This window comes from Lepidochelys kempii, chromosome 1 (genome assembly GCF_965140265.1).
Source record: "Lepidochelys kempii isolate rLepKem1 chromosome 1, rLepKem1.hap2, whole genome shotgun sequence".
NCBI classification, from domain to species: domain Eukaryota; kingdom Metazoa; phylum Chordata; order Testudines; family Cheloniidae; genus Lepidochelys; species Lepidochelys kempii.
The window spans coordinates 274,591,987-274,619,961 of NC_133256.1; the positions used below are offsets into that span (position 1 = coordinate 274,591,987).

Consider the following 27,975-nt stretch of genomic DNA (forward strand, 5'->3'; position numbering starts at 1 on the left):
TGGGGTGGGGGGAGGGAGGGGAGGGAGGGAGACCTCCGGAGCTCAGGGAGCTGCTTTGCCTCCGAGCCTTTGATTTGTCTTGTCTTGAAAGGGGGGACCCGAAATTGCTCTTATATCTTGAAGCTCAGCAGGGCTCCTTGCGCAACCTCCCATTGCTAATGAATATGAAAATAGGCAACCAGTGTAACTCCACCCCAGATCCCTCTCGACCTAATCCCAACACTGGAGGGAGATCCAGGCCCACTTTAGCCAGACAGATCCCGTTCCGGCAGACAGACACACAGACGCGCTGGAAGGTGGGGGCAAACAGATGGAAAGACACTTTTCCCCCCACCTCGATGGATTCACATTTCTCCCTCTATTCTGGAAAGTGCGTTAATTCCCCCTTCCTCTTCTCCTCCCCGAAAAGTTTAGAGCAATACATTTTCGGAGGTAAATTCCATTCTAACGGGCTTGCATTTGATCTATTGCAACGACACAGAGAGAGGGCTATCTATGATCTGGAGCTGTGAAATTAACAACTGGGGTTTCTTCCGCTTCTTATTCACATGGATGGGGAGTTTGGTCCCAAAGTAAGAAAACAAAGCGCGCTGGGGCTTGTTTGGGTTGTGCGAATGGGAGAATCGAAGGAATGAAAGAAACTTACACCCGAAATCAGCCCAAGAGAAAACTAGCTCCTCCATCTCTTAGATGTTACTTACCGTGCAGACTCGAAATCTGGTTTTGTGTATGCATATAAAGAGACTAAATGTTTCCCTTATCTTAAGCATTCTAGACCTTAAAACATTTAACGACTTTAAGGGGGGGGGGAAACATTTTGAAAACGTCTAGTCACCCCTTTAGTGCTTCTTGGGGAAACGATCGCCGAGTCACGGCAACAAAAATAGTATTGAGAGAAAGGTTTCAGAGTAGCAGCCGCGTTAGTCTGTATTAGCAAAAAGAAAAGGAGTACTTGTGGCACCTTAGAGACTAACCAATTTATTTGAGCATAAGCATCCGATGAAGTGAGCTGTAGCTCACGAAAGCTTATGCTCAAATAAATTGGTTAGTCTCTAAGGTGCCACAAGTCCTCCTTTTCTTATTGAGAGGGGAAAAAAATTACACCTATGTTAAAAAAGAGGTATAGGCTAGACAAAGCACATAAATCGTGAAGCTTTTAACTTTATTGTCCCCCCCACCCCCGTTGCATAACGTGGAGGATTCAGAACAGAAAAAGAGACATTTACATTTTGAAGACAAAAATATTTAGAAATGACCCTAATCACGAGAGAGCGGGAAATTGCCTTTTTCTGCTCTTTCGGTCGACTTATGATCTAATTATTTAACCACCAGAGAAGCTTAGATCCCACCTTGCAACACTCCTCCTCTCAAAGAAATCAATATTTCAGTGATCTGGTTCTCTTCTCTCCCTCCAGATTGGGTTGTCTTCAAAATCATGGTCAGTTTTTCACACTGAAATGCCATGTTATCAGTTTTAAGCACAATTTTCCATTGAGCTCGATGCGGACCTTTTAAAACACATGACACCATGTGGGCTATATTTACTACTAGTACATCTTATAGAGTGGATCATTAAAAAACTGCGGAAACAGAACAAGAAAAAAAAAGTCCCTTTAATTTCCACATTAGTATTAAAAGCATCCACACCAGAGGTGTAGCTTATTAACACCAGAGGTGAGGACTACTCAGCTTCCCCTGTCTTTCTTTTCAAGGCTATTTGAAAACGTAGCTCAGTCAAACTAAAACATGGACCCTCTTTCATCTCCAAAACTGTTGTACAAATTAAGCTTTTGTGAGCTGTTGAAGTATAGGTATGTGAATGGATTGATTTGGCTGTTAGTAGACCGGTTAGTAGTAAACTAGATAGACAAGCTGGGTAGGGCCTCAAGTGAACAACATCAGGCTACTTCGGTGACCTGAATATTTGGCAGGAATTATTTTCTTCCTTCCGAATAATCATCCCCCCTCCCTTCTTGTCCCATTATTTATTGCCCCACTTTGCTGTGGGGAAGGGCAGTTAAAAGAAAAGGGGAGGAAACCCTCATTTTTAAGCATTTCTTCTCTGCTGTTCTATCATCTAAATAGATTGAAGTTAAAAAACAAACAAACAAACCAACCAACATGAACATGAACATCCCTGCTTGCTTTTAAACCAGAAGGATACCAGAATTGTAGGCAAGGCCGATTTAGTCTCATGTCGAGACATATTTGTCCATTTCTAGGGTATCTAGCTAAAACTCCACATTCCTGTGTGTTCGTTTAACACATATCCTGGCTAAAAGACCCGTCTAGTTTCTTGATATAAATGCCACTTCCTAAGCACTGTAATATTTAATGTTTCCTTGTGCCCTAGGTTATTCGCTTGGCTGTCTAGCTTCCTCTGCATTGGAATCTCACACGATCTAACAGCCATTGTAGCGCACTGAATTACACATTATCTATCCTACATTTTCGCCCATGTGCCTTCTGGTTTATAGATTCTAGCAGAGATCTCCTAAAGCTCGGATGGAAACGGACTCTCATTAGGTGAACCCTAAACGAAGCTATACGGTTTAACAATGTAGTGTATTGGAGTCAGACCCCCCGTCGGCGTCTAGTGAACGTGTCAGCAACGAGGAGAGAGCGGAGCTGGACCATCAGTGGAAACACCCACTGGAAAGAAGTGGTTTTTATGTCCCGCTTGCTTGGTGGGGAGAACGCCGCGGCGGGTGCGGGGAGGCGCTGGATGGGAAAGGCAGGCACGCTCCTGGGTGTGGGCATGCCTGGTTAGGTCCAGCGCTGGGTTTGCTCCTCTAGCTGGATCACAGGTATTAACAGGACATTTGATGGAGCGCCTTTGGGGCCCAGATCTGCTGTGGCTGCGGACTCGGCCCGAGCTGCGTCTCGCAAGCCTCGCTCCGCCAAGCCGCAGGGTCGGAGGCGGAGGCTAGCAGGCACCCAGGAATCCCTCTGGTCGCCTCTCTGCTCCTCCTTATGCTACGTTGAGTCGCCTGAGCGAATTGTGTGAGGAACGTTACATTTCCCCCCTGCGCCATCCAACTCAACGCCTGTCGCTGACCCGAGGAAATAGACCAATAATCCCCGGCCATCCGTATCTCTGTGTGCTACAGCCTTGTCAGCGTGTTTACAAATATGCCTTAAAAGCACTAAACGCCTTGGGAAAAAGAATGCTCGGTGTCTCTTAAATGAAAGCCACATGCAAGGTTGTTGCAGCCCGCAGTGCACTTTTATCCCAATAAATGTCCCTCTTAAAAGGCAGCTAGTAAACTGCAGGGAGGCCGGGGACAAGGAACAGCGCATCTGCCTGTAAAACCGGTTCCTAGCAGACATCAAGCCTGGACTCTCCACAGAGACGCTAGGGAAAACACTGTCAATGCACGGGATCTTTGCTAGAGAGGGACGCGCAGCCCTGTGCTTAAACTGAGGGCCCGCTTGGTGGCAAACTCCCGTAATAAACGCTTCCCCGGCTCTTGGCTGGCAAGGAGAGAGCTCTCTGGGTGCCGGGGGCCTGGGGCGGGGGGGTCTAAAGCTGGAAAGGCTGTTTCTGGTAATGTCACAGGTCTGAGCGTTCCTAACAAGCGCCGAGTGACTCCTGCACACCAGGAGGGGAGCTGCAGCCCGCAGAGAATCCGAAGTGAGACCGTCACTTTCACTTGCCCTTGATGCCTTCTAGCTCTAGGGAAAACCCCCCATGCGATGGGGCTGAGCCCCACTCCAGCTTCTCAACCCATTTCCCTCCTAGAGCTGCACCTTGATTCAGAGGCTGCTGGTTACGATAGCACTGTCTGTATGAATCTATTACAGACAGGGCGGCGGGGTGGTGGTACCCACCACCACCCATTGTTATATTGCGTATTTACGGGTCAAATTCTGCCTCCCATTTACATCCGTGCCATTCTGCTGACTTCAAAGGGGTGGAAGGACGTAACTGGGGGGAGGGAGGGGAGAAATTGGCGCCACATACGTAACATTATTCTTCAGAGCTTGAAAGTGCAAAGCTGCCTTCAGCTGCAGAAATTTTTTTAAAGGGCTTCTAAAGATCTCAGGAGAGAAGGAGGCAAATCGCACAGCGCCGGGAGCGCTCTCGCTCTCTCTCTGAAAAAAGCATCTTTCTGCAGGGCAGCTTCCCTGCGTGCAGCAGTCAGCCCGCCCCGGTAGTAAGGGCAGCGCGCAGATGTGCCGCTGTGTTTCAAGAGATGAAGGATCTCCTGAACCTGCTGTGAAAGGGTGTTGCGTGTGATGAAGAGACGTTTCGTGGCCAGGGGTGGTGTGAAGGCGCTTGCCCTTGCAGCGAACGCGAGCTCGCCAGGGAAACGCTGCCCGAGATCACCCCCGGATTATCCGCAGCCAAGTAGCTCCCGGCCCTGAGGTTTCGGAACTTCTGAACTTTTTTGAGGGCTTTAGTGAACTTGGCTTCTTTCTCTTTCTTTCGCAACCTTTCCCCTTCCCGTCGGGATCAATTCGCTCTCTAGGAGCGGGCTCAGGAAGCTAAACTAAGATAGTCGACAGGAGTGAATCATGAGCAAACATCAAACACAAACAGATCCCGCATTTTAAAACAAAACCTACTTGGGGAGGGGGGAGAATTGGATGAGTCGGAAAAACTTCTCCACTGAACCAACCATCATTATTTGCGACAAACTGCCTGGAGCTACAGCCCGGGCGAGCTGCTCACATTGTCTCTCCAGTTTGCCCAGTCCCTATATTTATGGGCTCACGGCTCAATTAATGTCCCACTCTCCAGGGAATTCCCTTAGGTTTTCAGTTTGTTTAAACAAAGAGAGCGGACTAAAACACCAGTAAGGCTCAGGGATTTCCGTTGTAAATTTCAAATAAGACCACCCCCACCCTCTATTTCAGCCAGTGTTTTTCTAGCATTAGGATCAGGCAAGGTGTTTTGGCCTGGACTGTAGGGATCTACTTTACACCACTGATGTCTTCCAAACAACAAGCTGGTTTTAGTGTCTGTGTTGCAAACACGACATATATTTGTGGAAAAGAGAAATGATTCGCTTAGGTTGAGCGGCAGAGAGAAATCTCTTACTGCAGGGGTTGGCTTCTCTAAAGTACGGTTTTCTTCCCGAGCTGTTAACACAACCCCCTGATAAGGGAATTACAAGCTATAGAGGTTGTAAGATGGATGCTTTTACAGAGTTATTTTACAAAGTGAATTTGAGGTATACCAGTAAGGGAAGCTAGGGAGAGAAAAAAAACTTGAATATGACCGAACATGCCAACTGCTGGGAAAGGAAAAAAAGGTCCATGAAAATAACGAAAGTAATTGAATGTTATGTAGAATGGCAAGTGGCCAAATGGTTCAATATTTTCTGTGCCCTCTGTTTCCTTTGTGGAGGCTTCATCCAACCACGAGTTTCATGCTTAAATATATAGATTTGTACTATCTCAGACTAACTCGAGAGTTTCACTGAAGTGAAAGCCATCAAGAAATAAATACACCAGCCTACAGTGTTATGAATCATTTTCTAAAACTTAGTTATTACTAACTTGACCTTCTTTTTGGCGACGGGCGAGTCAAAGAGAGGCGAATAAAATATAAAGTGCAACCTGCATGAATGATGTGACTTGAGAAATATTCACCCAAAATTATCTAAGGGAGTGTGAGAAGCCAACTTTTATAGGTGTAGAATATGGATTAACCCATTTACCTTTTACCAACACATTCTGTTTGGGGGAAAAACATCAAATCAAATATTATTATAATAAACACACAATGCCAGCGTTTTAAAATGTATTCACACGCCGTTTAGAACGAGTTACTTAATATGATAAACTTCATGTTCAATGCATTAAAATACTGAATCCGTTTTAACCGCAGCACTCAGGATACTTAAAGGACCCGATTCAGCCCTATTAAGTTCTATAGACAGGTCGTGTCCAAATCGACGAACTTTCTTTCCAAAGGACCGAAGAAACTTTCCCCCTCCCCGCGCCCCATTAAAGCATACAAATTTGGTTCAATATAGTCAGATGCCCTTCGCATTTCATACTTCGGAGGGAAAAATGTTGAACAAAAATATTTTGAGAAATTTTACTGATATCTGGGCTCTGTAGGCTCAGTTAGAACGTACCAATACCAATAAATTCAGTTCTTTACTGAATATTTTAATATTTAATCCTGTGCAGAAGAAAACGACTGACTGGCTCTAATAAACCCCTTTCACTTCTATCTGTGTTAAATTAAAACAAACGGATCATTTACTAGTTACGCCGGTCCCGATCCCCCAGCCAAAACCCAAGGAATGCAAGGTCAGGCACTTTCCGTTCGTATCTACAAGCCAGCCAAGGGCAAAATAGCAGTAACGCTGCGGTATCTACCGTTTGACAATACCTTACTGGTTTAGCAGATTTCTTTTATGACACCTGCACAGATAAAAAGAAGAAAATCCCTGTCAGTTTAATTTGCGTCAAATAGGTGTTCAGGAAGAATACAGCACATGTAGGAAACGTAAAGGTTTGCTTTCCTCATGCAGGAAACAGAGAAATTGTTTCCAAAACTACGCCAGCTTTGATGAATTTCCATTTGGAGTACGCAATGACTATTCTTAAACCACCTAACGTTTCCCTAAAAACAAAATGGTATGAGATAGTGTGGTGTGTGGTATGGATTTAATCTGAGCTCAACAGGGAATCTCAACAGAGATGCTCCACAAAAGCAGAGGGAGCTCTTAACTGGATCTAATTTAAATGATAATGAAGCCTACTCACGTGTGTTGCAAAAACAAACCCAACAAGACTTCAATCTGCACATTATCTGGAGGTTATAGTCGCTCTTTATCAGGTCTGTAAAGGGTTTGAAATTTGAGCAATAAGTGTCATAAGGATGAGACCAGCTACTCAAGAATGCAGGTTTCCAGGACCTGACCGTGTCCCGTACTCCACTTTAGAGCCGGCTCTAACTGCCCGCAGGCACTAGAAAGAGTTCCTGTCACATCACTGGGAGTAGGATCGGGCCCCTAGAGGAGGCGGAGCATCTGGACCCTATTCAATTCGCACTCTTTACAAGGATACACCAGTTCGAAATGAGAGGGGGATAGCTGAGGTAGGTCTCCACTACAGCAGCTGAAAACTTTGTTTGAAATGGGGTCTGACCCCCTGTGCCATCCTGTCTAATAAATCAAGGAGATACATATAAAGAAAAACACAAATACTGTTTTCCACATCAAAGAAATGGTCACATTAAGAAAAAGAGGCCCAAACATGACTAAACAAGCCCGCTAGTAAGTGAAAGTTGAACATTTGCTGCTCATTTTCCCAGCAGAATTAATGTCTTGTGTGTATTTTTTTTTAAATGAGCTCATTGAGAGTTTTAATTTTCGAAGACTCCTAACTAAATTAATTTTTTTTAAAAAAAGCCTCTTTCTGTAGAACCACCCCAAAGTGAATCAACCTAGCCCCGATTTGGACTCTAAAACATTCAAGACTTCACACACCTAAGAAAGCCCCGTAATGGTCATACACTCTTACCTTGCTAGCCTCTTGATTACTAGGAGGACAATTCTAAATCAATACGGGCTACATTACCGCAGCGACGCCAAGACACAGAAAACATCGCGGAGGCTGGTGTGAGTGGGTGTAGGGCTGAGTTGTCATCTCACGATTAAAAAAAAAACAACACCACATGAAATATAGGTCGAAATTCTTGGTTTGCAGCACGAAGCTAAAGAAAGTCGGTTACAGATCGCAGAAGGGCTAAAAAAAGGGCCGCTATTTATGGAGCCTGCGTTAACAAACGGCTACATTGAGTCGATTTAGACCCACATTGACAGGGACTGCTAGTTTTCAAGCTTAGATCAGCTGAAAGGCCGCTGCTTTTCGCCATGCAACATAAACGCTAGATCAGATTCAAAAATGGGTAATTCAGCTTCATCATTACTCATACAGCGCCCAGGCCGAAAGCCACAAAGCGATTTTATTCTGCTCTCTCGGGGTTTGGATCTGGAGAGTCTCAGCATTATTTTGCCCTTCGGTGAGAACCGTTTTGTAGTTTTCAAGCCGTTTTGAGTGCTTAATGGAGCATTTATTCCCAGCTAACTCAAGGTTCTCGCTCGGCCTTTCTTACCATGAGCATCTAGGTGAATACACCCCCTCCCCCAAAAAAAAAAAACAACAAAAAACAAAAAAACAAAGATTGAGTGGGTAACCGATGTGCTGCTGATATTTCATCCATGGTGCTTTTCTTTCCCCTTTAAACTCTAACTCTTGGGAAAACAACATATTTTAAGCTTTCCACACAAATATTGATATTGGCAAATAAAGCCCCATCTCACCGTCCATGGCTAGAGACAGTATTCTTTTTGTTTCGAAATTGTGCAATCAAAATTAACCCATGGCATTACAAATTGCCTAAAATATACAGAGGGGGGAAGGTAACTTGTCTAGACAAAACTCCTACCTCCACCTGCCACTGTGGCAGAACGTGCCTGAGCCCTATGGCGAAGCATTTGCCTATCGGGGGACGCAGGCAAATGGCACAAAGTAGGATACGTCAAGCTCAAACACGTGTATCACTGCATTACTGCCCGTAAATCGTTGGTGCGATCAAATAACCCAGGGAAGGTTGATCTCGACGCCTTGATTTGTATTCTGGTCACAGGGCAGCCCTGTAGACCTATATCTGAAGCGAAGCAGGATAGCATGTCCTGGACATAGAACAGAACCAGATTGATCGCATCCTTGATAGCCATTGGGGTCTGAAACGCCAAATAAGGAACATACAAATACCATACCAACGCCCTCCGGATCAAGAGACTGACTTTAATCACCTCATAGGGCCACGCTATACAATATACTAAATGGACTCCACCAGCCTTTAAGATGCACGGTCTGCAACAGAAACAAAGCAGATGAGTAGTATTAATGAAAATGACATCAACATGAGTCCGATCCACACATAACTGTTGGTTAAGAGGTCTATTCTCAGACAAAAAAATAATGGAAATGGGCCCAAAATAAGGAATGAAACTTCTACTTTTAAAGAAGGGAAACTACCTGATCACTCAGTTTCTAACTATGACATTTTAAAAATAGAGATTCCTTTGTGGTCTTTAAGGAACCGCTGTACTGCGCTTCTGTGAACTAACGTCGCCTTAGCAGCAAAAAGTTCACTCAATTTCATCAGTCCAGTTCTTCATAGAGGTTCCAATTTAATAAGAAACTATTTGTGAGGAATGGAAAAAAAGTCTGTAGAAATCACTATTTAGTTGAGCCTGTTTCATTTTCTTGGACTGCCTCCACTTCCATTATCTGCTTAATAGTATTTGCTTTCTGTGGCAGGCATTCTTCTTTTCCCACATTAAGAAAATTGTTTTTAAAAGAAAATTGCTGAGGAACTGAATTAAATTAGGTGAAATACAAAGACCTCACTACACAGGGCAGAGAAAGAATTCACGTTAGTCCTGTGTTTTTGCAAATGGGTAGACACTTGAATCTCTTGCAGATGATAATGGCAAAACACCTGTCCTGTTGAAATGACTGGTATCATATTATTACAGTCATCCTGCGGGAAAATAACTTATCTCCATCAACAGCAACTTGAATCAACCTTGTTCTTTTAATACTCTTAAAAATCGTGACACACAGCAGTAGACAATTAACACCAATACAAAAATACAGGAGTTACCCTCTTTATTTCTTATTGTTTATTTAATTTACAAAGCCTTAGCTACATAGCAGCAACTTTCCCTCGAAAATTGGTTTGTACAGAGAAACACCGGAGGAGCTGATTTAAAGTCTTAACTAACTGCATTGTGCTCTTACAGGCATTAAGATTCAACATAATGAGTTATGCAATCAAATATCACCTAGGGCACAAAAGGTACATGCTTGCCCTTAGAGATTGAAGAGACCACTGAATTTCAGCCACCAGGACACTTGGCTACTATCTGATCAGTGGTAACTGGCTTTCTTTAGTATGCAGGTGCAGCAAAGTAAATGTTGACGCTTAAAGGAAATACAGAAACCCAAATGAAAACTCTCCAGTTTCAAAAACACCAATCAACCCCAAATCCCAGCAAAACACAAATAATTTAATTAGTTGGAGCCTGGGGCAGGCAGAATTTTGCTAACCAGCCCGAACAACATTATTTAGCTAGACTATCAAAAAGTGTACCTGTCCAGTCATTTGTCCATAAGTAGGCATCTATTTGTATGTTGTTATACAGGTAACCCATACATGCTCCCTCTTCACAATTTTACTCATGTCAGTTTCAAATCACCATAGAAAAGGCTTGTCCAACAGGGGATTAGGGTCGATTACAAAGTGTCTCTGTTCAAGTTACTGGAAATTCCAAGACAGTTGCAAGGTTGGCTGAAATATAAGGAGCTCTTCAGTATTTATAGAGAAAGTCTCCCAACCGCATATACAAGGCCCTCTGCACCACCATGAGTTGCCTGAGTGAGCTGGGGGGGGGTGAGAAGTGTAAGCTACAAGTTGTGATCAGCTTGTCCCTGCACAACATATAGATAGGGCAGTTGGGGACAGAGCAAGGAACTACCACAAGACAACACCTAAAAGATATACAGTGTCACTAGCTTTGAGCTGGAATAGAGAGATGTGTTGCAAACCTGTTAATCTACAGGTGGGCTGGAGGTCTTTTCCTTAAGTTTCCTACAGAAAGGCCATTTTTCTTCCCTTGTGTGAGAAGGGACAATTTTTCCTTTTCTATTTTAAACTGGAATAATGCCCAATTCCCTTGAGAATCCCAGTCTCATCTAATTTATCCTAGTTAATTATGTGTCATGGGTTCCACTATCAATTTTTAGGCCTGCAGAGGCTGTAAATCAGCACTGAATCTGGTTCCTTGTCTTACTAGGTTTATAACTCCCATGCCAAGCCAGGATAATATTTTTTCACAAGTCTTTAAAAAGATTAAAATTAGATAATCTGTTTTTTTCCACTTATGCTGGTAAAAAATAAAACAAGCAACAAAGATTGCTAGTGTAAGACTTTTATGCTAGTACAGTTTAGTACAAACAGCTTTGATCTAAGATTGGAAATTTGGCAACCTAATCATGCATAATATGGTTCAGTTCTCTTCTGTATTATTGGGGACATCCAATAAAAACTAGTTTTCGTAAGGATTTTTCTCATTACACAAAGTCACTGTAAGGTATCGTTTTCCAGTACAACCTGGCTTTCATTACTGCTAATAGGAGTAACTTTGGCGTTCATCAAGGAAAGAATGTATCTCCATAAATACACATTTCCATGACTGCTATGACTTACTATGCTGTGACACTGCAATCAAAGGGCTGTTAATCAACTACATTCTTTGCAGTGACTGTAATTTGTGCAGTAGGCAATCAAATGGTAGTTATGCTCCTGTGTATCTGTGGACTGATATAGATCCTAGTTATGGGAGCATCTTTGAAAATTATAGCATCATAGAGTAGATCGACCTTTAAGGGACAGGCCTGTTAAAATTAATTATGATGCTCCATTAAGGTAAAATGCAGCACTAACCCTACATAAAAAGAAATCTGTAGAATATTTTTCTTTGTATCAACCAAAATATATTTTCTGTAAATAGAGCAGCACCTTGTTAAATGGGGATCAGTTAAAAGAAAAGAGCATTTTGAAGAATAGTGTTTTGTTAAAATAAGGTTACTGTTTAATTACTATCCAATTTATTTGAGCATGAGCTTTAAGCTCATGCTCAAATAAATTGGTTAGTCTCTAAGGTGCCACAAGTACTCCTTTTCTTTTTGCGAATACAGACTAACACGGCTGTTCCTCTGAAACCTGTTTAATTACTGTCTACTATACAACCAGAATGGACTGTACAATAAACAAGAGGCATATATAATTATGGTACTTGGTTATTCAAGCACAGATTATTTGAGCATCATTGACGCATTTTAGTCTAACTAAGCAATCATGTTCAATTTTGGATATAGTCTCCCCATTTGAGGATGTTGTGATTACCAGTATTCAAATAGCTATAAACCTGTTAAAAACTTTCTAAATAAACAAGTAGGTAAAAAAAAGTTCTCATTTTATGAGCTCAGATACTATGGTGTTGAAGGAAATCAGGTAGCTGCAAGTTAGATAGGCAAAGAGAGTTCAGTGTTTGGATCAGAGGAGAATACATGTAAAAATTTCAAAAGTCTTTCAAATTGATTTGGTAAATGACACAGTTATAACAAACCTCTCTATGTATATTCCTATGTTGGTCATTTCAATCCCAATTTGGAATCACTGCATTTTTAGGTTTCTGAGAATGTATTCTATACATTCACCAGAGGACTTTTTAAGTGGATATTCCCATTAATTTTTTCTTCCTGATTTATAGGATGTACAAATAATAAAAAAAAAAGCCTTAGATGGAAATGTTGATGGATTGTTGTTAAGAGTGCTGGTGCACCATATGGACAGTAGAACTTCTAGCAGACTATGCTCTCAGATTTTTATGGATCTGGGTTTGTTAAGCCACTAATGGGGAGAGGAGAAGGGTTTTCAGTTTACAGGGTCAGTGTTAGTCTATATCAGCTTTTCCTCATTCAACACATTCCTGTTCTGACTTCAGAAAATAGAACTGGCTCCCTGGGAAATTTTTCAATGAAAATACTCTGACCATGTTCCTAACTAGGAAGTATTTTCTGATGTAGACAGGAAGTAGCATATGACATCTTTGTGTTGTAAAGCTACGGTTCTCAACGTTTATTTCATTTATGGACCTCTAAAATTTTCAAATGGAGGTGAGGACCCCTTTGGAAATCTTAGACATAGTTTGGGTCAGCGGACCACAGGTTGAAAATGACTGTTGTAAGGAACGGGGTCCCAATTGATAGTGGAAGAGATGTCATGTCTCATAAATATGCTGCCATCTCTAGACATCCATACTTATTATTCATAATATCAGACATTACAAAGTTGTGTACATTCCACTATAAAATGTTTGCACAACCTTAAGAGTCCCATTCTACTCCAACTGAAATCAATGGAAGTCTTTCCATTAATTTTAACAGGAGCTGGATCAGACACCTTTGTCCATATCTGACCAGACCCAGTGCCTCTTTGATGTTCTGATCATATAATAGGGTTCTTTGAAAAAGCAAATTGTGCACTTTGATATGACATTGCAACATTATGTAGTAAAGGCTGCAGCATATCTTGGCATAGTCCATGCTTGACTTTTGGATGGATATGTTGTTTAAACACCACCATGACAATGCTAATTTGTGGAATAGCAGAATAAGTACAATACTATAACAAAGAAGTTCGCTACAAAATTCTGTCACTTCAGAGTACTTGCTCACAGATTACATTGTAGAGCAGTTAAGACAAAACTACCACTTTGCTCATCACATAGCATGCACCTGAAATGATGATGCCAAATCAGTTGCCATAAACAGTTTTCAGTTTATTCATGCTTGGAGACGACGGTTCTTAACTTTTGAAAATCTGCAGTGCTGCCCTGATGAAAGTAGATACAGTTCCCTTTTACACAGCATGAATTTGGAAATACAAATCTCCTTCATTTGTAGCTGCTCTCACATGTGCAGAGGGGTGCAGATTGCCACCTGCTACACCCATGGGTGTGTGTCAAATCAGATAATGAATCTGAATTACTAGATGTTACATTCGGGCCTCTACTTTAGCTGATACACAGGTAAAACATATAGTCAGAAATCTACTTAGTGACTGTACAGCTGCACATATTGAAAACTATGTTATTTCAGGTTTCAGAGAAGTAGCCGTATTAGTCTGTATCCGCAAAAAGAAAAATTTGTTAGTCTCTCAGGTGCCACAAGTACTCCTTTTCTTTTTTCGTGTTATTTCAGTGATGGAAGAAGGTTGTTCCTGCCATCCTTAATAATATAATGGTAGTCATAGTTTTCAAATTTGGGCACCTACATGGCATGTAGTGATGCATCTGGATCTTCAAATTAGCATTAAGTATCTAAAACAGGTACTTGATCAGGTAAGTACCAATTTGTGTCCACATCTAAAGAACTGGATGCTGTAACACATCGCTTATGGGCATTTTATATTCTTGTTTATGATGAATAGCAACTTACTCCATAAGCAGTTCCATTGATACATTTCTATTCATCCTGAATAAGGTAACTGGTGTCCCCATCCTCTGATGCCCCAGAAACTTCTCAGATTTGGTCCAGTAAGTAGCAATTTTGTGTGAATTTATTTGTAATTCCTATCACCAATACAGTCTGGTGCATCCAGAGACGAACAGAGTCTCCCTTCCTTGAGATCTCAGTGCATTCTTGGGATCAGCTAACCCAGGTTCTCCCCTTCCTTCCTTCCGGTGTCTTCTTTTATACTCCTCAGCTCATGGCTAATAGGTTCATCAGCCCTTCCACCCTGATCAGCGAATTAGTGGCATATTCCCCAATCAGCCTTTTTCGGGGGAACTGACTGGTGCCTAAGTGCAGGCTCACCAGTTACTTTCCAGCATTCTGTCACACTAGCCTTCAATATGAATAGCAGGCTCACTGGAGTAAGCAGCAATCTATCTTTTTCAAAATTTAAATAAGAAATTAGCACTTAGATTTTAATTAGAGAATATTTTTGTTCCTTTTAAATAACGAGGCAATTAAATAGGCAGAGATCAGCTTCATGAGTTTGCATATGAATAGTAAAAATCCTTAAACATCAGTATTAATGCAGCTTTCCTTTGGATTGTTCAGAGTAAAAGACGATAAAGTTAAACACTTCCAATCCATATTAACTTGTGGATGTTAAAAGAAGACAATATGATGGACACTTCACAGAACAATGTCTTCTGGAATTTACACCATGTTCCAAAAACAATGACAACATAAGAATTTATGTTTTCTTTATTGACTGACATCTCAAGCCTCATCAGCCTTCCCACTTGAGTCTCAGTTTGTAGCAGTTTAAGGCTTCACAAGAAAGCATGAAACAAAAGCAAACAGATGAGGAAACACCAAAGACTTGCTTCTCTATATGCAATTAGCAATTTCCACCTTTTAAACAGAAACCATTTAAAAATAGGAATACAAATCTAACGACCTTTTCTGTCCTGTCTATGGATGAACATAGTGATTATTAAAAACAATGAGAGTTATGCACCCACTTCAAGCGTGCTAAAGGTAAACATAGTACTTCTCAGGCTTCCTTCATTAAAGCTAAAAGAAAAGGAGGACTTGTGGCACCTTAGAGACTAGAGACTAACCAATTTATTTGAGCATAAGCTTTCGTGAACTACAGCTCACTTCATCGGTATGCATCCGATGAAGTGAGCTGTAGTTCACGAAAGCTTATGCTCAAATAAATTGGTTAGTCTCTAAGGTGCCACAAGTCCTCCTTTTCTTTTTGCGAATACAGACTAACATGGCTGTTACTCTGAAACCTTTCATTAAAGCTGTCTCACAATACTTTTACGCATGCGTGCATTAGTTTGAATGAGACCAATTACTTGAACAAATAGAGACTGCCTACCATTGACCTAGAGATGTAATGCTACACTACCACAGGAGAGAATTTCAGGATGGTGAACTCAACTTTTCACTGAAAAAAATGTTAGAAGTCCTTGAAAGTATAAAACATTAGCAGCTTGCCTTAGCGTCACAACAGAACAGTACTAACATAATTTAGCATTAGAATTCATATGCACCTCTCATCTTACTAGAAACAAATACTTGCATTTTATAAGCTTCTAACATGCTGAGAATTTCCATTGTTTCTTCAATAATATATACATGTAGACTTTTCTCAGGGTGCCATTCTTGGCCATTAGAGTTCACAACACAGTTCATAAGTATAAACATGATATATATTATTATTGTATTATAAGAAATCAGTACTTCAGTTTCTAACATACATCCTCAATAATAATCATGACCTATTATTGCATTTATACATCTAAACTAGTTGTTATGAGTAAACCCACAAATCACATTATAGTAACAGAAGTTAATGGATTCTGTATTCCATGCCACATGAACACAGAAGCAATTGCAAATACAAAATCTGATATGTATAGAATATCCTCACCAGAAAACAAAAACAAAACAAAAAACCTGCAAAACATGCAGGGTAAAATAAATCAAACATAGTTCTCTGAAACTTTGTATCTAATTGGTAACATATATCTAGAATCCTGAAATAACTGATAATCACAGACCTCTTGAAAAGAAACAGCTCTCCACACATTTTGCATGTTGAAGTTTAAACTAATTCTTTAAAGGTTTTGCCTTCTTCTTGCCACTTCCCCATCCCCCACTGAGCCGGACTGGATGGTCTCGAAACGATATCCGCTCTTTATGAAATGGACCCAGGTTTGTTCTTTCTGAAGCAGATATGTCCTTTGCTATACAATCAAACAAGTGGCATGAAAATATGTCATCAGTTCAGTCAAATTAAATTATTTTTAATACAATAAAGTAAAAATTCTTTCATCAACATGTCTAATTTGGTAGTTTATACATTTACATAGCTTGTGTCTTTTGTCTTTGTGCTTTTTCTTCAAAATAATTTCAAGGTTTAAAAGAAGCTTGTAGCAGTAATTTTGTAAATATAGTACAGTATTTCAGAAAATAAACTGCAAAATTATTAGACATAGGCAATGTAGTTTCCAAACAAGTTTCCCTACCTGCCCATTTTGAAATTATTTTAAAGAATATGCAAAAGATACATTAGAGAAACAAGTCACTCTTATAACTAAAGATGTTTTGTAACCACACAAAGAACAAGCTTGGAGGTTTTATCTATTTAACTAGTAATTGTTTTGATAACATCAGTACAAATACAATGGGCCAGATTTGCTCTAACTGAAGTCAAAGGAAGTTTTGCCATTAGTGTTGATGAAAGCAGAACTGGGACAAAAAGACATTATACCCCCCCCCCAAATTTTTAAATCTTATGAAATTATTCAGTATTTAGTAACATCTATACAAATACCTAAGTAATGCAACTACTGATTTCTACAAACAAGCAGCGTAAGACAAGATGGGTTAATTTAATAGACAAGAGAATAATGTATAAAGAATGCCATAGATGTAATTTTATTTTAAGAAAATCAACACTTCAACTGACATAAATGTCTCCCTTTCTCTCATTAGGCATGTAAAATCCTCTCATATTCTGTGTAACACATCTCACATTGTGTAGCAAATCCTCAGAGGAAAATGGTGAAGATAATACAGTTATCTAAGGTGTCTATTACCAAAGAATTAAGCTAAGCAAGCATAACCAAATTTTACAAGTGTCTTTCTGCCAATTATCAAAAGTTCTAATTTACCCATTTTGGTAGTCCATATGTTATTTTCAACCATTTTAATTAGCTGCATTAAAGTAGTTCATAGAATCATGGAGATTCGAAATGAAAAATGCCTATTGTATCATCTCCGCCAAAACAGGATTGGTGACTGTTATATATGTGTTGCCTAATTTAGTTTTAATTCCCAAGCAATGGCACCCTCACTACTTCCCTTCACAGCTTATTCTACAGTATAACAGTATCTCACAGTCAGGACATTTCCCCTGATATTCACTCTCCATCACCCCTTTTAATTTTATCCCATTACTCCTCGTTATACTGTCATGCACTACGCAAAATAACACTTCTCTCTTCTTGATATTTTGACCCTTCAAATATTTTTTATGCATCCCCGATTTTTAGTTGTGGCTTAGTCAAGCTATACATATTTTTCTTATTTAATTTTTCCTCACAATTCTTTTCTGATACTACTTACAGTAGACCTAATTAATAAGGTGTCAAAAATGCCTGTGGCAGCTGTTGCCCCATCTACACTAGGGCTCTCAACATTGGGTCATTTTGTTACCTTACCAATGGTAATAAGTTTTTAGAAAATGTCACTAGTGCAGACAGGACATTTAATAGGGAGCAAGGAATTAAGGTATATAATAATTAATGGAAGCTTACTGTAAACTTTCAGGGAATTCTTTAACTGGAGACATAAAGTACTCACAGAAGACAGCTGAAGCTGACAGCAGCAGAGTGGTAAATTCAATAATTTCCTTGATGAAGTTTCAAATTAAGCATAATAAAACAATAATATGAAGAAGTTTCTTTCTCAACTGAAGGAGCGACTGTGAAGTTGGAAAGTGCAGTTGCTAAGAAGAAAAAGCACCAAGAATTAAGAATATGGAACATGGTTTGCTTATTTGTGGAAAAGAGGAAGTCATTGTTACATGTTTAGACTAAAAGAAAGAAGTTGGCGCTATTGTGTGTATGTGACAGGCTTTCTCCAGCACATCTCTTATAAGCTGCAGCAATACGAACGGGCGAAGGTGGGGACATGAATTATTTTTTTCCTTTCCCCATGTCACACCTTTTTATATCCCTTACGTGGAAAAAAAATCCCCATACCAAAATGGTTCTGGAAGTTCACCCAAAAGGGACAGAATTCAGTGGAGCAGAACTTGAAATTCATCACACCCTAACTACTAATGGCACTAGCTGCTTGTAAATTTCTACATTGTTTAAATTTGATTTCTAGTGGAAGGACTTCAGAAATCTTTGCATGTAGGGTTTTCTGCTTTTCCACATATAAACGCACATAATTCATTGGAAGGGACAGTACTACATTTCCATTGCTATGAAATAATATTCTGAAATGGAAATGTAAGAATTTTTTCCAGTTTGGTGTAATTTGCTGCAACATAATTGTTAACATTTTACAAAATTATTGAGTTATATCTTTTTATTTGGACAGAACCATGTTATACTACGGCACGAACTGTTCTTGCCCCCAAAGTCTCTAAACTTCAGCTTCAAATGTCCACAAATTTACTTTGTATTTCTGATCGTAATATTTTTTTAAATGTGTGTTAATTTTTTTTGGTAAATAAATATGAATTTAATAATTTTTAGAGTTTGCAAACTGCGTCGACAACAAGTGGTGTTCCAGCAGTCTGTGATTACACTTGTGGGAAGAATGACAATCATATCTCAGACTTCAAAAAGTCTATGTAGTTATACAATGTCACAGAGTAGGATTAAACACTCAGTCTTTTGATGGTTTTGTAGATTTCCAGAAAATTCTACATGACCAGATTCTCTGTTTCACTGAGTTTATATTCAGTGAAGCAAAGAGGGGGATTCGTAAGGGTGCCAGTTGTGGCTCCCTGATTATCTAGCCATTCTCTACCTCCGTAACGGACAAGATCCATATATGGCGTGCAAAGGATTGCTCTTTAGTGGCCAAAAAAAAATAGTCAACTACTCTCTGAAGGGAAAGATTAACCAAACTACTATGAGTTTAGGGAAGCTACAAGATAACTACACAAGACATTTCACCTCTATGTGCCTCAGCTTCCCCAACTCTGTAAAATGGAATAATGATACTGACCTTTGTGAAGCATTTTGAGATTTATTAATGAAAAGCAGTATATAAGAACTAGGTATTATTATTATTATTATTATTACTACTGTTACTGACAGTCTTAGCAGACAGGTTAAAGACTGAATGGATAGGGAGATTAAACAACCTCATCATACCTAAAGATTGTCCCTTGAACACAGAATTGAGTCAGATTGGCATAGGAGTATAGCGAAGCCTGTTCTTTTCTATACCTACTCTAGACTGATGCTGCAGGCTTTACACACAGAAAACTACCACTGGTTTACACATTAATCATGATTGAAAGACTGGGCCCTGGGATTCTGTGATTATGCCAGAGGCAGTCTGGGTAGTCAATGGAGGAGTTCACCTTGTAAGAAAAGTACCCCAATTTTATCCCAGTCCTTCCTGGAGTTGAATGTAGAAACAACCTGTGGGGAAGAAAAAAAAGAGGAGCCAGCTGCAGGGCAGACACTGCAGAATAGGAATTGTCTACGCACAAATGGACCCTGAAATAACAGTTTTGGTTGTAATTCACAGTTAGTTACTTTTGTGAAAGTTGTGCACGGATGCACTTATTTTGCATTAAGAGTGTCTTATTTATACAAAATGAGCGTCCATACACAGACTAGCACTGAAATAACAAAAGATGTCAATTAAAATCAATTTAGTTATTTTGGTGTCAATCTGTCTGTAATTTTAATTTAATCTGTCTCTTTATTCTACTCTATCAATATAGAAACCTGGGCAAAATTTTCTCTGAGTGAAGCGTTCCACTAAAGAGAGAATCATCTCCAACGTTTCCAGTCCCGTCTAGATCCAGGGGTACAACAGGAATTTACAGAATTGGCAACATCATTTTGAACTGAGAGAGTATTCCTTACTTATACAGCACCACTTATTCCCAGAAATTCTGCACTGCAGTCTCTCACTGAAATGAATGGGTAACAAATACTAGTTTATGTTTCATCTGTTTATTTATATTTTTTCTCTTTTCTTCTGATTTCTCTTCTCCTCCTCCTCATTGGTATATGTGTTTGTAGCTGCTTGTTTCCTTCTGGCCACAGGAGGCCAAGCAGGATTATTATTTTAAAGTGTTTTTTTTAAACAGCCAAGAGAGGGGACAAAGAAAGAATGGAGAGATAGAGAAAGATGATTGATTGGAGATACCAGAGATAAAGCCAGAGATCCCTACTAACTAATACCTGGCACTTTTATAGCATTTTGTATTTTTCAAGGTGCTGTAGCAAACATTAATCTCAATGGGGCTAATTACATAAGTAAGAGCTGCATGGTCAGGCATTTATTCAATGCAAAACTATTCTGTGGGCCTTCAGCTGTTGTCTTTGTGCCCTTTCTCAAAGTCAGATCTACACATAGTGGCAACCACAAGAATACCCCTACTAATAAGTATGATTAGTATTACATTTAAACAGAATTGGACAAGTCTATTAAATAGAATAATTATACACTGACTGTGCTAAATTGTAACAGTTAGCCAGATGGGAATAAAATCATAAACAATTCTTAAACAAGAAAAGTGAATAACTCATACTATTCATACCTCTAAAATTGTGAAGCTGTTATTGAAAATGATTTGTTTATAGTAATACTGTGTTTTTGGCTATGTGAAGCTCCAAGTATCAAAGATATTTTCAGGTGCTTGCACATACCAAATAATATTTTTGTTTAAATATGTGCTGAAAGCATCTCTTGAGTTTGGTTAGAGTGTTCATATTTTCAAGCAGTCACTTCTCTGATGTTTAATCTGTTTTCTGCTAATGATTTGTTCTGGTCTTTTTTGGTTAAATCCTTGGTTCTTTAACAAATGTCAAGGTTTACATATGCTCTGTTTGGATAAGTAATGCAATATGTAAAATGCTTTGAATGAAACTCTTGGTATTTAGAAAAAAAACCTTTGTTAAACAAGTTATGTTAGAAATTTTCATGATGTATGCTAAGACGTCATAGGATTTTCATCGATACACCTAACATGTTGTCTGGATATATAATTCATTTCAAAGTCCTTACCATATTGTATTGCTTAACAGCAAATACTGCAAAAGAAAGCATGGAGAAAAAAATTCAACATTTTAATGAAAGTGACCAGAACGAATCCTTAGCAGCACAGCGTTTACATCAATTTAAGCTCTGCGAATGAGTTAGATTCAGCAGGTTTAGGGGTGAGCTAGATGCTACAGTCTATCAGCAGTTGTTTTTAATGTTGTTTCTTATGTCCACATTGAAGTTATACTGGCCACTTCTCCTGAACATTATTTGTAGCATTTAAACTTTTTTTTATAAATAGATAAAAATCAGGGGAGAAAATAAATAGAAAACTCTGAGGGCAAAATTCTATCCCTTTTGAAATCAATGGGAGTTTTAGAGTAGGGTGAGGATTTTACCCCCAATGTATAATATATTTGGTATGTCAATAAACATATATTGTGATCTTAGTTACACTGTCTCATACATTTTTAAACCAGTTCAAAATGACTTTTTAATACTTTAACTCTAATTTTCAATTTGATCAATTTTCTTCATATTATTATTTCACTCTTATTCTGCAGTAGCATCAAGAAGCCTCAACCACTTTTCAGACTCAAAAACAGACCTGTTAAAAACAACTCTTATCAGATTTTGTAATATAAATGAGACAGTACATTTAGAACTTTTAACAAGCATACAATTTAGAAAGGGATGTGTAAAGATCAAAGATGAGGCAAAAAACCTCACAGGATTTGGGGTATGACATCTTTAACGATATTCTTTGTCGGTTAAATCCCAGTCCTGCAAACATTTTTGCAAGTGTTAAACTTTATGTATGGGTCTTCTTGACTTCATGTTAAGGATCGGCGTACACATTTATAGGATTGGAGCCTGATTTTTGAATTTTGTAAACAAGACAACTAGTTTTAAATATTTGTCACTTCTGCCTGCATGCTACAAATGTTTATGCACATGAGTACCCTCACTGATCTCCAAAGGACTACTCAAATGCATAAAGATATTCATGAGTTTAAGTGTTTGCAGGGTATGGGCCATAAATTGCAACTATTTACTTATGGCATTTCTATACAATGAAACCATGTTTTAAAAAGCCAATAATCCAAATTTTCAATTTCCCTCCAAATAACTGTAAAACACAGCATTTTTTTAAATCACAGGAGGGACTAATATTAAGGTTGCCTGGCACTTCCCATTACAAGACTATGTTCTCAGTTGCTTTGCAAGCTTTACCTATTTTGGCTGAAATAAATTTTTCATGCCAGCTATCTGCCTCAGGTGGATTCTTTTTAATTCTGGTGACCTTTCTTATGAGCAGCTCTTGCAACATCCATGCTATGGAGCAGGGCCTTTAATTTTAGCAAGGAGGCAGCCTTTGTGTCAGGGATGTGTCTTTTGCCATTCCCATGATCTGTTCAAATTTAGCCAAGTTATAAACCTTTGAAAAATCTTAGTTCACACATGATCAGTACAGACTTGCTAGAGCTTTGCAGATACATTCCAGAAGATTATGCCCCCACTAAGCTTCTCTGGTCTGGAATTTCAGGGACTGAGTAGAACTTTCCCTACAACTGCTTCTGCAGGTTGGGCCAGGTCCAGGCATGGAATAGGAAACTGCTTGAATCAAATGCAAAGGGAACAAGAACTGGACTGTGTGTGTATGTGGGAGGGGGAAGGGGGGGAAGAGGAGCAGTATAATAGGACAGGGAGCCAGTGGTGGGGTGTGGTTTGAGACTGGAAGTTGAGGGGATGAGGAGCTGGAAGGAGGGAACTGGCACTGAAATGGCAAGGAGACTGGAATTGAGAGTGGGAAAAAGACTTCGACTGGTGGTGGGAGACTAGGACTGGGATAAGAAGCTCAGGAGTGGAGCCTGAGACTGGCTAGAGGAGGAGAATGGGACTGAGACAAGGAGCCACAGATGAGGAAGAGACAGAATTGGGCAGGTTGGAGGCAAAGGAGCAGAAGTGGTCAAGCTTGGGGAAATAAGAAAAGTCTGTGCCCATTAGAGCACACTCCTCTCCAGAGCCTGAAATGAAGCCCTAGATTCCTGTATCTCACCATTCCTCTGAAATCAGTAAATATCAATAAAACCCACTGGCAAAGTGGGTGCTAATTCAGATAGAGGATGAGTACAGGCTATTTTACTCAGTTAGCTCAAGTGGCAGAGGTCTGTGTGGTGGATCTAAAGGTTCCAGCCTTAATAATCACCCAAGTGGATGTCAATATGTTACATGATGGAATTTCTGTTTTTTTCAGTTTGCTTATTGAAAAACTTAGAAAATTCCATATCAAAAACTACATTAAAACAACACGATTAATATTGCAAAGTCAAGCACGCAAAATTAGGAAATACCAGAATTAAGGTTCCCTTTCTGATCTTAATTCATTTCCGCATGTACACATGGACTATGAAACAGTCTTCAATTACAAACACAAATGCTATTTTTTCCATCAGACTCCTGCCTCATTCAATGCATATGATGGACCTGCTGTGGAGATAAATCAGCACCGTGTAATAAAGGAGGCTTTTGTCTGTAGACCCCTGTCCATTTGTTGTAGAAGATGGAAGGTGTGTAGTAAATGAGACAGGGGACTGCAGGAAGAGAAGTACAGTCTCATGGTTAAGACACTGAATGTTGCCCTGGAGAATTCGATTCTCTCTCTACCTCTGTCACTAAGTTACTGTGTGATGCTAGGCAAGTCACTTAAATCAAACTTTTCAGAGGTGGTCATTAGTTGTGTTCCTCCTTTTCTGGGTGCCGGACTTCCCACCCGGAAGTTTGAACTGCAAAGTGCTGAGCACTCACAGCTGCAACTGAAGTCAATGAGGGCTGTGCTTTGAACGTATTAAGTGCTATATTATATTACTTGCTCTGAGAAAAAACAGGAGGTAAGTATCTCAAATTGGGTGCCAAAAATTAGTGGATACTTTTGACCTAAGTCTTTTTGCCTCAGTTCCCCACCTGTAAAGTGGGGATACCACCATCCTATCACAGGGGTGTTGTGAAGATAAATTAATTAATGTCTGGAAGCACTACGATACTATAGCAGCGGTGGCCAAGCTTACTGACCCTCCGAGCCACATACGATAATCTTCAGAAGCTCGAGAGCCAGGCACACCTTCCAGGACTTGGGGCTTCTGCCCTGAGGCAGGGTGGTGGGGCTAGAGGCTTTAGCCTGCCTGGGCTTGAGGCTTCAGCAAGAGTGGGGCTGAAGCCCTGATCTCTGGCAGGTGCCTCCCATGGGGCTGAAGCCCTGTGACCCACCACAGGGCAGAAGCCCTGAGCTTCCCCTAAGTCTGGTAGGCAGAGAACAGGGGACATAGCGGGGCTCCGCAAGCTGCACTTTAACTGTAAAAAAGAGTCACATGGGTTTGGCCACCCCTGTACTATAGAAATGAGCACCACAGAAAAGCCCATATGGAAAATAATAATTCTCTCTTCAGAGCAGGGTTTGAATAGTGTGCAATAAATAAGGCCTGGGCCACACACTGAGCAATAAGGATAAAAGAAAATATTGTATAGCTGCCAATTAAATGAGCACTGTCCATTCTGTGCACAGGGATCTTGTTGAAAAAAATACAGTATGTAATCATTTAACTAGACCATCATAATGAATACGCACAAGGGAGCCACATTAAGGTTGCACAGGCACCTTAATTCTGGCATTTCCTAACTTTTGAGTGTTTGACTTTTTAACCTTAATAATGTTCTTTTAATGTAATTTTTGTGTGTAATTATAGATCTGTGTCTGTCTCTATATCTGATATATATGTCTCATAGGTGAAAACAATATTTATGTATGCATTATTTCTAGGGCTTTCCCAACAAAATATGTATCCCCCAAACAGATTAAGCACCTTATTAAAGGAATGCAATAAATAGGCTTCATTATTAGGGTATTAATGAATTATGGGTGAAATCTTGGTCCCACTGAAGTCAATGAGAGTTTTGCCACTGACTTCAGCGGAATCAAAATTAGACCCAGAAGTCCAACTTTTCACTCTGTCCCATTATTACTGTGATTCTTTACTAGAATCAAACCTAAGCTCCTTATCTCGTAAGTGGCTGCATGTGGGAGGATCCCTGCACCTGCACATTAAAGTCAATGGGGCTCCAGGAGGACATACAAGATTCTAGGCATGCTGAATCACTTCACTTCTAGGCTTGGGGCCACAGGCGCTGGATCTAGGGGTGCGGGGCTGATGCTGCCTCACCCCCTGGCTTCGAGTGATTTCCATCATACAGGGTTTACAGTTTTGTTCAATGGCTCGCAGCACCCCCATTGTACAAATTGTTCCAGCCCCCTGGCTTAACTCTAAAGAAAATTTTTGAAAAGAAAGCCCATGTCACTTTCATGAATCTTTAATTCATTGTGCCAATTTATTTTATGATGCTCTGTCAAATTTTAAATATTACTACTTGAGAGTAATACTGCACTTTTGTCATTTAATATATCCAGAAAAAAGTTAGAGAAAATAACGAAACCGTCAAAGCTGATACGCCTACAGTCTGACCAACCAACTTTGCTTTGTTTTGCTGGTAAGTACATCACTCACCTCATGTGTCTGGCCATGGGTTTATTTTTGCCAAGAAAGGCCTTGATCGAGCAGATGGATGTGCACTGGTACAGAGCTCCATTGACTTTAAATGGGGTTCTCTGTGAGCAGGGATATGCCTGGGTGGATCCATTTGTAGGACCTACCCTTGTCTTGACATGGAGGTTCTAAGCAGTTTAGTTAACGCATCAATGAGCAAGAAATATATAATTAGTACTTACTTGCTCCTTTTCTCACATACTACTCTTGGTAGTTAACAAAATAATACTATCAAGTTTTCATAAGTAGCTATCAGTACACTTTACATATTTGGTCAGTATTATTATCCCCATTTTACATATGCAGAGACTGAGGTACAGAGAGGGGAAGTGACTTGCCAACATTTACCTAGCAGGTAGTGACAGAGTCCCACTCCCATACTTTTCTTACTAGACCACAGTGTCTCCCAAGTAGCTATAATATAGCCCAACAATACAATTCATTTGCTATACACAGAAAATCAGTTTTCTATATCTCTCAGATTTTGTGCAAATAAGTTCTATTGTGTTGTGTTTTTTCACACATTATGCTTTAAAACACCTTAATAAACTCAATAATAACTAAAGTAACATTATATAACTTCTGTTCATAGCTGATATTGTTTTATTCTTAATTATATCTTGAATAAAAAGTATCAATATTATATGAGTCACAGTTGAAAAAGTACATATTTGGAAAGTCTGTATTTGGATTATAGCTCAGAGTACAATACAGCCCTAAATATACAGGGATGTTACACATATAAATAAGTAATTATTACTATGAAGTGTTCTCCACCTTAAAAGTATATTTAAAATGATCAGACTTTTCAATAGGTGTCCATGCCATACTACTAGGTATAACAACATTTATCAAGACTTCAAGCATGTCAGAATAGTAGAACATTTCCCAGTCATCTCACACTTAAAGTTTGCACAGCTGTCTGTTCTCCCATCATGCCCTCTGTTTGATGGATTGCAGGCCTACCAAAATATATGTGGACATTTCAGCTAGCTATAAGCCTACGGAAGATATCTACCTTACTCCTAATTATGGTGGCAGTAGTTGTGATTCTAGAGGTAAGGTAGGGTTCAATTTAATGCAAGGCTAGGGTTAAAGACTTTATTCTGGATGACAGATACACTATATCTTCTCCAAATTTACAGCACTTAATCTGTGAGTGAAGAGTGAATTTTATGGCTATTTTCAAGTAAGCTGTTAAGCAGTTAATATTAATTTAAAATGATCCCTTAAAAATTTCATTACAAAATTATGTTGAGTTTCAGAATCTTTCAGGCTTCTCCAATGGCTTGTTATTAATCCTTTAAACTCTCCATACAGTCAAATCTAATTGAAAAAAACCTGGAAAAAGGCACATTTGAAAAAGTTTGTAATTAAGCAACTTCATTAATTACTGTTGTTTGAAACGTATTACAATCAGAGCCAATTCAATGATTCATGCCATTCTTTTGTGTCACCGTGATATCAGAGACAACTCAATCATTCATCACTATTCCTCGCTCATTAATTTGCATGCTATAGTTCTACTGGCTAGAGTAAATCAATTACATAAGGATGCCTGTATCTAATGCTGTCTCCTCTGAGGGTCCAGAGCATTGATGCTCCTGTACTTCTCCAGCTGGTTGAGCAGACAAAAGGTAGAATACTCAAAATCAAGGTTTCCATGGCAGCTTTGCCTTTTGTGCATTTTATTACTATTAGTAAACATTTTTATACTGTTGTAAGTTTATATATCTCTTTAAAGATACAAGGTGAAATATGGAGATCCCTGGTCCATTTTTATACTGAGGCATATTATCACTGGAGTCAATGGGAGTTAGCTAAATATAGAATCAGTAAAATATGAGTAAAGACATTGGGATTTAGCTCAGAAATGTTTCCTGCCCCATGAGTTTACAGACTGCTAGCAGCAAAATAAAGATAAAGATGATACAGAAGACTACATTTCTGGAATAACAGTCTGGAGATTACTAACACTGAGGAAATGGTTAAAGAAGTGGATTAAGGAGGGGTTTGAAGGAATAGGATGGACAGTAAGAGCTTTCTTGGTGTAGGAGGTAGC

At 39.5% G+C, this 27,975-nt stretch overlaps 1 protein-coding gene across 1 annotated transcript in view; it reads right to left on the minus strand.

Annotated features, from left to right (window-relative positions):
- Nucleotides 1-16,089: 16,089 nt before the first annotated feature.
- The window catches only part of LRRIQ1 (leucine rich repeats and IQ motif containing 1), a 179,997-nt gene continuing 168,111 nt past the window's right edge, over nucleotides 16,090-27,975 (minus strand). Inside the window, exon 27 of the mRNA XM_073327613.1 lies at nucleotides 16,090-16,313. Within this exon, the coding sequence (XP_073183714.1) occupies nucleotides 16,177-16,313 (137 nt within the window). The 3' untranslated portion in view covers nucleotides 16,090-16,176. The remainder of the gene's footprint in view (nucleotides 16,314-27,975) is intronic.